Below are 12,653 nucleotides of genomic sequence, written 5' to 3'. Positions count from 1 at the left end.
TGATTCCATCACAGACTGCACAGGGAAAGGCCTTCCTTCACTAGATGAGTTCAACACAACAGAGGGGTAGAGAGGAGGGGGAAGCAGAGAGCAAAAATGTCCACAGAGCTCCATGACGACCCTTCATTTCAATATAGAAATGTAAAGAACCTTTAAGGGATGCTAAGGGGTAAAGCACTGCTTGCAATAACCGTGCCACATAGCAGAGTGCTGCTCCAGTCCAGGCTGCTCTGCTTCCGATCCAGATTCGTGCTCATGTACTTGGCAAGCAGTAGATGACAATGAAGGCCCTGATGGAGCTCCTGGCTTCCATGTGGCCCAGAGCTGAGTGCTAAAGCCAGAGGATGGCAGATGCATTTATCCCCACACCAGATGGTTCATACACTTCAGCAGAGCCATCCACACATGTTGGGGAATCTCCTTTCTCCTCCATAGAAAGTGTAGCTTTAAATCAGTCACCTCAGGAGCCTCAGCCACGTGGCCTCATGTCTTGAGAGCCCAGCTCTCAGCTCACTGTGGGTCCTTCCTTCAACCTTTCTCATGCCACAGTTCTTGGCAACACACACACCATAGCAAAGCCGTTAAACTTCTCCAGGGCTTTTGTCTTCCATGGAAACTCCCTTGACTGTTCCCTTGACCCTGTCCCTGTCATTCACTGCATTTGTCACCGTACTTTTCTCAGCTCAAGCACACCGTCTCCCCTGTCTTGCAGCTCAGTGCCTTTAGAACCCTGCTTCCAAACGGCCAACTGCATCAGCAGAACATCGCAAATGCTGTGCCCTCACCCTGCTCCGATAGCTCCTCTCCATCTGCAGCACTGCCTGAAGTCCTTGCTCCCTCCCTCCATGTTTCTACGCCTAGTCCTCCTGCTAGCTGCCCAACTTTTATAACACACCCCATGCCAAGTCACCCCTCACTTCTGCATCCTCCTCCTTCCCTGCTTAATCCCACCAGGCACCACCCCGTCTCTGTTCACCTTTATAGTGACTCCTTCCCTGCTCAGGTCCCAGTGTGCCCTCCATTCTCTCCTAAGCCACTTCCAAGCGCACTTCTTCCCCTCACCAGAATTGCCAGTAAGTCCCGTTCTTGAACCCATGGTTAATTTTGTTATTGTTCCATTGGACCTTTAGGGCTTGGCTGTTGACAAGCCTCTTGCCTCGGGTACTAAGACAACTGTTTGGGTCCACATCCTACAATTCTACCATATCCCCTCCACTCTTCTTTGCCAGCTCCACTTCATCTTCTTAACATTGAAACACGAGAACAACTCTGGGATTAAGCAGTACTCCCATCTTACCCATCTGTCTTGTCCACATGGTAATCTCTCAGAGCCTAGCTGGTTTCACTGCTACCCACAAGCTGCTGGACTCCTAAAGTGCTATGGCTGGCCCTGGTTGTCCCCTGAACTCCAGGCTGCTACCCAACCTCTGCATCAGGTCTGCATCAGGATGACTGACAGCATCGGATGTTCAAAGATCCAGAACTCTTCCCACTCCTCCACTGTACCTGTGTCAGCCTTCCCCCCTTACTAAGCAGCAACTCCATTCTTCCAGCTGTTTAGCCCAAAAGCAATGGACTATCCTGTCGTTTCACTTTCTCTCAGAATTGAAATCCAATCCATCAACAAGCCAGTCACCTGTCACTGCCTTCAGCAGCAGCATCTCCTGCTTGGGTTACTCCAGGAGACTTCCTGGCCTTGATCTCTCTCCTGCTCCAGCATGCTGCTCTTGGTACAGCCTGCCCCATCGGCTCCACGAAACCTCCTGGCTGCTTCCTCACCAACCAAAGGTCTAACTCAGACGTCAGGTTCTCTTTTAGCATTTTCTGGAATCCAGTTATTACCAAGACCAAGACACACCCAGAGTGATATCTTTATGTGTTAAAAAAATAAAAAACACACCAAAAATACCGTTTAGGTGTCAATGTGGAAAACTCTCCAGAGTATGCTGTTTTGTTTTGTTTTTTAAAGTGTGTGGTGAAGTTCATTCCCTTTGTGTAAGAAGGCATGACCAAGGGTCACAAGCGCTCAGTCTCAATCTAGAATACTGAAGGATTTATAACAAAGAAAGAAGCAAGCATGTGGTAGATCACACCCCTTATCACAATGCTTGGATTCAAGTCACAGATCCACTTGCACTGCCAGCTTCCCACACATTCCGAGGCAGCAGGGGCTGGCTCAAGCTGGGACCTTGCCAGCTGCATGGGAGACCCAGACTGAACTGCTGCTTCCTGGCTTTAGCCTGGCCTGGTCCCAGCTGTTGTTGACACTGGGGAGTGAATCAACAGACAGAAGACCTCTCTCATTCACACTGTCTCATTTTCCTGCTCACATCTGTGTGTGTGTTTCTTCCAAATATAAATGAGTAAATACATAAATAAATATTTAAGAGCAACCAAAAGAGCTATGCAGGGACTAAGGGGAGTGGTGTGGACAGACAAGATGATACTGCAACATCTGTTTGATATTTTCAAGTTATTTTGACTTTTGAGCCATGGAGGTATATCAGCCTCCCCAAAACAAATGGCTAGGGGCCTTGGAAGAGTAAGGCTCAGCATCTGCCTGTGGAATGGCATCCCACATGGACAGCGGTTCAAGTTTTGGTTGCTCCACTTCCCATCTAGCTCCCTGCTAATGGCCTGGGAAAGCAGCAGAGGATGACTCAAGTCCTCGGGCCCCTGCATCTACGCAGGAAACCCAGAAGAAGCTCCTGGCCCCTGGCTTTGGATGAGTCCAGCTCAGCCACTGCAGCCATTTGAGGAGTGAAGAGCAGATGGAAGATCTCTCTCCTCTCTGTCTCTGTCATCCCTGATCACCATATACATACATCACATAATCCATTTGGTCACTGCCATATTTCCATCTATTTTCCCCATTGACACTGAAGTTCCAGGGGGCAAAATGTTCTCTGTGCACCCACCACTCCTCAGCAGCATGGATGCTCTAACTACTCAACAAGCAGTCACTCAGTGGGGGAGTCCCAGGCCTATCTCCATTGCCTACAACACACCTGGGTACATTCTGCAAAGATCCCTTTATCACCCCCATTTACGAGGGCAATCCCTTGAGCAATGAGCACACCCACACATGACAGCAATGAAACAAACATCATGTAGAAAAGAAAAACTGAAAAAAAATTAGACATCAAGACTCAAGAGACGGGACTAGTGTTGTGGCGCAGTGCCTTAGGCTACTGCCCACAGTGCTGCCATCTCATACGGGAGCACCAGACTTGAGTCCTGACTGCTCCAATTCTGATCCAGCTTCCTGTTGCTGTGCCCGGGAAAGCAGCAGAGGATGGCTGATGGGAGTTCTAGCTTTGGCCTTCGGTCTGGTCCAGCCCCATCCCCCTGCCTTGCCTCTCCCTGTCTTCCTGTCACTTGTCTCTTTATAGATAGATAAATAGATAGATAATTAAAAATCTCAGAGGCTAGGATCAGCCTTAAGGCATAGTGGGTAAAGATGCTGCCAGCAATGCCAGCATCCCAAATGGGTGCTGGTTCAAGTCCCAGCTACTTGACTTTCCAATCCAGTTCCTAGTTAGTGGCCTGGGAAAGCAATGGAGGAAGGTCCAAGGGCTTAGGCCCTGCACCCATGGGACAACTGGGTGTTGCAGCTTTGTTGGGGGAACATCAGCAGATGGAAGATCTTCCCTATTTCTTTCTTTCTATAACTGTTTTAAATAAATCTTTAAAAAAGAAAAAGATGAACCCATGGAATGTGCCCACCTGGACTAACATGGAACCACAAGGATCATGCTCTTAGCTTGGACATCATGAGTTGCCATGGAGATGAATATTGGAGACCTAACATCTAAAACAACACGTGTGGTTTTCATGCAGCTTGCGCCCAATGTCCAGACTGACCTGTTGAGGAAAATGCTGCTGACGTCGTCGTGGCTGATGGGTGGCCTCTTGGAGCTGGCCGCCATGCGCAGGGGCCGCAGGAAGCCGTTGACCAGCACGTGCAGCTGGTGCACATACTCGCTCTCGGCCTCCACCATGGTGAACACGATCTGGTTGCGCTTCCGCATGCTCTCTGCGTGCGGGGAGCAGATGTAATCCTGTACGATGGTCTTCCACTTCCGGCGACACAGCCACCCTCGCATGAAGCTCTGAACCTGTGGGACAACAACAAGGGCACCCTCAGCAACGGGCAGCCTGCATACGCCCATCAGCCACCATGTGCCACCTTGTACTACACAATATGCTGCTCCTGCATGGGGGAGCCGTGGGGCCAGCAACAAAATGAAGGAGCGTAGTGTTGCTCAAAGAGCATCACCCAGCAGATGAGGTAGGAGCTGTTTGTGTAAGCTCCAACTCAGGCCAGTTTGAGCATTCTATAATACACTCTTGACACACACCCATTTAGTTATTAGCCCTTCAAGAAAGGAATACACAGAAGGCACATTCTTTACCCATACAGACTCATACATTTTATTACCCTTTTGAATTGTGGTTTAAAAAAGAATAAAATTGAACATGACAGTAATGTGTAAGCATGCACTGCCGTGGTGTGTGGTGTACATGCACCGCTTTCAGCACACCTCCAGCACGGAACTCTGCTTCTCAGCCAACCAGTTGCCACCGTCCCCTGCCCCGGACCCTGGAAGTCCCACTCGCCCTCCGATGGCTTCAGAGACAGGGCCCTAAAGGAAAGTTCCAGGAACTGTTTGGAGTTCTTTTTCCCAGGAGCCTCATTCCCTTTCATCCATTTCTCTCTAGGGCTGGCCATTCCCAGTGCCGCGCCTTCGAGGCCACACCCTGCTGCAGCACCTGCCACACCCTTCTCCCTCTGTCTGGATATTCCACTGCTTGCAGATATCATGCTTCGTTTCTGTTCATGCCCATGGTCTCACCTCTGGCCTACTGTGAGCATGAGTGTGTGAAAATTGCTTCAAGACTCTGGTCCTGCTGTCCATTTTCTGGACCTTTACATAGAACCAGGAGTGCTGGATCCTAGAGGTCCCGTTTTGAACGCTGAGTTTCCGAAGGCATCTCCTTACTGCACGGCCCGCCTGACCAGTCTGAGTGCACAGGTGTGGCATTCCTCATGCCCTGGCCAACACCTGCTGGTTTCTGGGGGTCAGCTGTCCTACAGGGTGCACTTCTGTTCAGCACTGCTCTGCGGTTCAGGGATGAGAGCCACCTTCTCGGGGGCTTGTTGGCCACCTCACCACGCTCACTGACAAAGGCCGACTCAAGTCCTTTGTCCACTGCAAAACAGGTCATCTGGTTTTTGTTGTTGCTGAATTTTGTTTTGTTCCTGTTACGCTTAAAATATATAAGTGTTAGGGGTCAGCCTGGCCAACCCCTTCCTTGATTAACAAGCAAATTGAATTTCACAATAAATCACAGAGCCAGAAAAGCTCAAGAGATTCTTTGCTTCTTCACTTGCCTATCATTATTATAAAGACTGGCTCAGCTATACAGACAAGATAAACAATAACTATTTACAACTGGGATTGTTTTGTGGGGGGAAAACATGGAACATAACTTAATATGAAGCCAATTTTGTATAAAACACAATAGCGTCCAAAATCGACCTGAATTCTCTAGGTATGATTTGAAAAACAACAGGCAAGCTGAGAAAATGCGTGGGCCTGTGTTTTTAATCAGCCAATAAACCTTTATTGAACATTTGTTACTTTCTTTGATCTTGAAACACAGAGAAAACAGAGACAGACAAATAAGATGACTGAGGAAGACATGGCTCATCTTCGGGTTCAGTCCCTCAACCCCTGAAGCAGCAGGAGCCACTCAGCCATGGCCTCCCAGGTGCAAGGTCAGGAGTCGGCTCCCTGAGCCAGCAGCGCTGCCTCCCAGGGCGCCCATAGGCAGGAAGCTGTAGTGGGAACAAGCAGGGACTTGAACGCAGGCACCTGCCGTGGATGGCGTGTCCCAAGCATCACCAGGTGCCCTCTACACTGCCAGATAAGAGCCAAATATTGGGCAGACAATGCTTGCCCAAAGGCTCTGCTCTTAACTGGATGGTCTTAAACTCTTCACCCAGCTTCCTCATTTATAAAATAATTGTCCTAATATTAGCAACATCTTCCTAAATATAAACTATTGTGTGATAACTAATATTTTCCACCTGAGACGTGGCAGAGGTACATGGCCAACTGCAAGGTGACACTTGACTGCAGGCCACAAAACCATGCCCAGCTCTTCCTTTTATAGAAGCACTGCTTTCTATTCAAAGCCTCCTAAAACTTGTTACTAATTCCATAAGTCTCACCGTCATGGTTTAAGTCACCATGCTTCTAAACAACGACCCTTGATCTTGGAATGCTTCAAATGCTATCACCCTACAGTCAGTATCCATCCAGGTGCTAAAGCTGCCACACCTCACACAATCAAAATCAGACACATTTCAATATAATTACGTGAGACTATATAATGTACAAATGATGGGGGAATAATGTGCATATTATTTGAGGAACTCTAGTAAATAATTTCCATGAAGTATAGCCAATTTCAAATTTTGACTTCTCCAACTTTTTTTTAGGATTTTATCTTTATTAGAAAGTCAGAGAGGAGGAGAAACAGAGAGGAAGATCTTCCATCTGATGATTCACTCCCCAAGCGGCCATGACGGCCGGAGCTGTGCCCATCTGAAGCCAGGAGCCAGGAGCTTTTTCTGGATTTCCCACACAGGTGCAGGGTCCCAATGCTTTGTACCATCCTCAACTGCTTTCCCAGGCCACAAGCAGGGAGCTGATGTGAAGTGGGGCTGCCAGGACATGAACTGGCGCCCAAATGGGATCCTAGGCATGCAAAGTGAGAACTTTAGCCACTAGGCTACCATGCCTGGCCCTCCAACTTCTTCTTCTTCTTCTTCTTTTTTTTTAAGACTATAGAATAGAGAAGTTGATCACTGCAAACGGCCCTTTCCACAGGGACGTCCATGTGGCTTGAGACACAAAGGACAATAAAGTTAATTTCATAATCTACTAGACAAGTGAAAAAATAGTTTAAAATGATTTCTGTTGAAGAACAGAAAAGTAGCATAAAAATGCAAAAAATAGCTATTCTACCATAATTTTTCATTTCTCAGAGCTTTTTTCAAAACTCAATTGAAGTGTTTGCGAAGGCCTTCTGTGTCTGAGCAGATGCTGCTACTGGCCGGGAGCTGGTCACAGTTACCATCAGCTCAGGCAGCATGAGTGAAAACTGGATGCTATTAATATCTTTGTTTACCCAGAATCGCACACTATTCAAAGAATAGCTTCAGCACTAACCTGGCAACACAAACAATACGCAAGTTAAAAAAAAATTTTTTTTAATTGTAAAGGAATGGTGCCGGTTAGCTTTTTCAATCCTCAAAAACTGAAAGCATTCTACCTCAGTCATCTTAGAATCATTTCTATTTTAAAACATGATCAATATATAAGGCTCTACAAAAGATCATTATCTAATTTGATAATTATTTAGTGTGGAAAAGTGGGAGTAACACAAGAAATTAAGAAGAAGTGGAGATTGAGGATGTGCAGGTAGGAAAAGGCCTTTAAACTCGGAGCGCAGAAAGCAGAGCCCTGGGGGCCTGAGCAGGCGTCACTGCTCCGCTCTTGCACAAGGTGTACGACCAAAATGACAGCACGATGCAGGGGTCTTGTGGCCATGTAGCTACTACGCGAGAAAACGGCTCTGCGCAGATGTAGTGATTTGCTCCATCTTCCCACATGTCCAGAAAAACACCCTTCCTACCGAAGACCAAAGCCAAAAGGAATGCTCTTATAAAATAATAATAATAATAAAAATACTCCCCTTCACATGAAAGCAGCACCGCAGTGGCTGAACCCAGTGCAAGCGCACAGCTGCCCTTAGAGTTGGGCTGGCATCCTCCCAGAGAGGCCCAAGGAAGATGCCCATAAGTGCAAAGCAATCTTGAGCAAGGCCAAGACTCGGGGTGCTCTGTGAGGCCACCCCCAGTCAGGACTGGACAGTGAATGTGCTCCATGGAGCAGTCAGCTGCCAGCAGCTGGACTTGCCAAACCTACCTTTTTAATCTTCTTGATGTCCGGATCCTCATCTTCCTGGTTGGTTTGGTAAGGGCGCATTCGCTCCTTGGTTTTGTTGAGAGCGATGATCTGCAACACAAAATCGACCCAATCTGTGAACTGGGGACTGCTGGGTCATGATCACAGCACGCAGAAGTGCTGCCTGCGCACAGGTGGGGCCTCAGTGTTCCTCAGGACTTCCACCTCCTGGTGCTGACGCAGGGTGAGGGTGGGCAAGCACTGCAGCGGGCACCGGGTTTATGGACAGGGTGTGGGTTAGGAGAAATGTCAGCCAGGGCCAGCAGTAAATGCAAAGGCCCCTCGGGGGCTCAGGCACACAGAGCCCACCTGACCATGAGGTCTCCAAAGGCACAGACATCCCGTCATGGCTCCCGTCCCCTGGTTTGCCTAGGACACACTGAGTAGCCCTTACAGGTGTCCTGGGGAAGCTTGGAGCCCGGACATGGGCCAAGGCAACCAGAGTCACTACCCAGCAGACACTGGAGCAGTGAGGAGACCCAGAGTCTGCTCCGAGCTGCCTGTGTGTTTCTACCCCCAGTAGGAGATCCTCTCCTCCCCCATTCCCTGGCAGTGGGGGCGGACAGAAGAGGAGGGAAATGGACCATGGTCCCTGCCAGTTAGCCCCAGGTGACAAACCTGTGATCCAACAAACCCCAGTGGGGACAGATACAGGAGCCTGCGGCAGACACGCAGCTGAACACATGTGAGATTACAGCACCCAGTGAAATCTAAAAATGTAAGTTTGGGAATTTACTGTTCCACACACAGGGTCAGGCAGAGGAATCGACAGTTCTGTGTGCAGTGCAGAGAATACAGGCAGTCACTGGTGCTGACCAGACAGGCCTCTGCCTCCCTGACGGTCAGCTGGCCTCTGCCCAGCACGCGGGGGTGCAGGGTGCAGGAGGTGACCATGCAGGACTCCCAGCATGGCTCAGAGGTGAGGAAGGAGGCAATGACAAAGATGCCATGCAGGCGGAAGACTGTCCTGTCCGGCAGGACCTGACAGGGCAGCTTCCCTCTGTCCAACTCTTTGCTTGACTCTAAGACACCAGCACATGTCCCGTGAGCAGGAGGGAGGAGCCAGCCTTCTCCATTTCACTCCTTGGTTCCAGCTTCACTCACTGTCCCCACTAAGCGGACGGACAACCTAGAGAGGCCGACATCCCAATTCCCTCAGATACCTGCAGTTGGGGATCGGCAGAGCTCAGCCCATGCCATGCCACGGCTCCACAACCCCTCCTGCCCCACAACCAGAGGGCAGGGCAACAGGACCCTAGAGGGGTACACCAAGGCTGAGGTGACAGCTGGACACAGGAGGTGGCTGGGGAAAAGACGCCCTGGCAACTGTCCTTCAGTTGAACCCATAATGTGCTTTACAAAGAGATAGAGAGCTGGGCTCCTGAGGTCTGGGCAAAGTAAAGCATGCTGGCTTTGGACTCTGAATCTGACAGGCCTTCCATTTCAACAGGACCAACTCTTGAATCACTGACTTAATAAAGAACATCCCGAGCTCCAAGGATCAGAAGACGGTATGGAACCCTGGGGTGTTTTCACAACACCATTACCTAATCCTGGCAGGTCAGGGTCAGGCGCCTCGCTGTGCAGGTGCTAATGGCAAAGGAACACAGCCAGCTGAGAACTGTGCCCTGCCTTGGGCACAGGTGACTGCAATGAGGTGACCATACGTGAGAGATAAGGGAAATACCTCGGCCTTGAGCCTTTCAATCTCCGTGTCTTGGTCTTCGAGCTGATGCCGGAGCTGGTTAGCTGCAATCTTTTCCGTCTCGACGATCTGAACGAGATGAATGTACTTCTGCATCAGGACTTCCCTCTCAGTCAGAATGTCTGCATAACTTGAGAGAAAATGGCACAGTCAGTCACGCAGGGACCGTCCTGCCACAGGGCCACCCCTGCCAGCACGACTGGCACCGGACTCGGGAACATGCTCGGCAAGCCCCGGAAACACCAGTCCCAGCTCACATGTGCAATCCTTCAACTACGTGGAATTTAGGCACCAGCATTGTGGCACAGCAGGCTAAGCTTGCCTACAGTGCCAGCATCCCACGGAGTTGCTGGGTTGAGTTCTGCTTGCTCCACTTCCAATCTAGTTCCCTACTAATGCATGTGGGAAAGCAGCAGGGATGGTTCAAGTCCTTTGGCCCCTGCACCTACATAGGAAATCCAGCTGGACTTTGTGCCTCGTGGCTTCAGCCTGGCCCAGCCCAGCCCAGCCCCTAGGGGGTGAACCAGCTGATGGAAGATCCCTCCTACCCTCCCTCCCTCTGCAACTCTGCCATTCAAATAAATAAATCATTTTTTTTAATGACGCAGAAGTGGAACCATGGACTTTTCCCATGTTCTTCACTAAGAGTCCATTGACGCTATAATGCTTTCAAGTGAGTGAAAAACGAGTCAAATAAGTTATAGTGATGTTTAAAGGAAAGCAATGTGTCTCCTTCAGGAGTGATGTGGAGGGTTTGTGGCTCACAACGCGTGGTTTCCAGGAGCACTGTTCAGAATATCTCAGGGGAGACACTTGCCAGTCACGTTAGAGCAGCCACCAAGCCAACCTGCCACGATGCTGGCAAAAGCCTGTGACTGTGACCCCCAGCTCAGCTTGGCTCTCTCAGTGTTTCAAGAATACACACTTCTCTCTAAAACCAAACAAGGACAAAAAGATTCTAGCCTGGAAACAGTTGAGGTCACTCGGGCTCTAACTCTATGCCTACCCTGAGTCCACAGGTGGTTTGCACTGAGATTTTTCATCGACAGCACAGTTCTGGGGCATCTGAAATTCCGCCCCCAGATCTTGCCCTGTTCAGCATGGTAAATAGCGTATTCCTTCATTTGTATAATGGCATGATCACAGTAATAATGAGTAATGACTAGTATCCATTCAGTGCCTAGCATGTACCCTGTATTATCTCATTTCCCAGCAAACCTAGGAGATGGGAGTCAACATTTGTGGTGTGCAGAGAAAGGGCCTGATCTGTGCAGATGACACGCTGGCCTCAGATTGCACAGCTGGTGGGCGGCAAGGCTGGCCTTCGATCAAGGTCTGACCCACGCCCACGTGCTTACCACAGCTGCACTGTAGCTCTGAGAGGCAGTGTCCTGGATGCGAGCAGGGGTGCAGCGCAGGGATATGCAGAGAGCTGTGGGGTCCACCCAGTCTCTCGCCCATTGCCTGCTTCTGCCATGTTTCAGAAGGCAGCCTGGGGAGCAGCTCGTCAGCCCAGCTAAGCCACACAGCATACAAGTCTGCTCCTGCTTGCTGGACTTGGGAGAAACGTACCAATGGGGCTAGAAACATGAGATTGGCACAAGGGAGCAGACTCCTGCTTTCTCTTGTAAAAAGGAAAAAGTGGAGGGCACTGGCGCTGGAAAGTAAGGGTAACATGGCCGCCTGTGGTGTCGATGTCCCATGCGAGTGCCTGTTTGAGTCCTGGCCGTTTCACTTCCCATCCAGCTCCCTGCCTACAGCTGGGAAAGCAGCAGCAGATGTCCCAAGTGCTTGGAGCCATGCACCCATGCGGGAGACCCAGAAGTTTCTGGCCAGCCCAGCTCTCACCGTTAGAGTTGAACCTGTGGGTGGATGATCTCTGTCTCCTCCTCTCTCTCTGACTGTGCCTTTCAAATAAACAAACAAATCTTTTAAAAAGAAAAGGGAAAAGCCGAAGGCAAGTCTAGTCCAGAAGCCAAGGCCGTATTCCTGCAAACTGCTCACCAGGGTTCACCTCTCTTCACCCCCAGAGGCCCGCTGGCTTGCTAGGAAAAGTGCTCTCCGTGTACAGAAGGAAACTACTCCAGCACTGCGAACCAGGAAAGGCGCCGGATGCTTATGAAACTGTGAAGGGAAGAGCCGGGCAGAACTAACTCCGTGGGAAACGACCGAGAGCAGCGGCAGCACCCCGCTCCCGTCACTGGCCACGGGGAGTGGGAGACGGTGGGAGGCCAAACACAGAAACTCCTGGCACATGTGCAAGTCAGGCACTGCCCTTTCACACCCCACCCCCAAATAAGGGAACAGAAGGCAGCACTGGCTAGGACCATCCCCCACAGATCACAATCCAAGGTCTGCTCTGTGCAACAGGGAGCCATCTGCCCAAAGAAGGCTCCTAAATGGGGCCAGTGCTGTGGCACTGTGGCTTAAGACAATGCCTGATGCCAGCATCCCATAAGACAGCCAGTTTAAGTCCCACTGCTCCACGTCCTCCCTGCTAATGTGTCTCAGAAAGCAGCAGAGGGCGACCCAGTGCTTGGGCCTGTGCACCCATGTCAGAGATCCTAAGGAGCCTGGCTCCTGGATCCGGGCTTTGGCCAAGATGGCTGCGGCAATCTGGGGAATAAATTAGTGAGTGAAAAGCTGTCTCTCTTTTGTCACTCTGCCTTCCAAATTTTATATATCTCCTAATAAAGGAGTTGAACTCCAAAAGAAAGAGTTGCTTGGGTTGACTGCAGATAGCCAATGGAGAGGCTCTCTGTCCCTCTGCTGGGTAACAATGTCCCCAAAACTTGGTGGTTTAAAGCAACATGCATTAATGATTTCCTCACCCCCAGGGGTGGGAGTGCAGGCTCCCTTGGGTGACAGCCTTAGCGTAGGGGCTCCCAGCCATCATGGAGGTGTTAGCC

General features: G+C 50.1%; 1 protein-coding gene across 2 annotated transcripts in view; it reads right to left on the bottom strand.

The window, feature by feature from the left end:
- The window catches only part of RASGRF2 (Ras protein specific guanine nucleotide releasing factor 2), a 98,267-nt gene that overhangs the window by 49,013 nt on the left and 36,601 nt on the right, over window positions 1-12,653 (bottom strand). For both annotated transcript variants that reach the window (XM_040985981.1, XM_040985983.1), the window contains exons 3-5: window positions 9,727-9,874; window positions 8,001-8,090; window positions 3,865-4,118 (exon numbers count right to left, since the gene is read on the bottom strand). In XM_040985981.1, the coding sequence (XP_040841915.1) occupies window positions 3,865-4,118; window positions 8,001-8,090; window positions 9,727-9,874 (492 nt within the window). The remainder of the gene's footprint in view (window positions 1-3,864; window positions 4,119-8,000; window positions 8,091-9,726; window positions 9,875-12,653) is intronic.

This window comes from Ochotona curzoniae, unplaced genomic scaffold (genome assembly GCF_017591425.1).
Source record: "Ochotona curzoniae isolate NIBS_2020 unplaced genomic scaffold, NIBS_Ocur_1.0 contig_4501, whole genome shotgun sequence".
NCBI classification, from domain to species: Eukaryota; Metazoa; Chordata; class Mammalia; order Lagomorpha; family Ochotonidae; genus Ochotona; species Ochotona curzoniae.
Note: the sequence above shows the minus strand (reverse complement) of the source record. Positions and strands in the feature narration are given on the sequence as shown.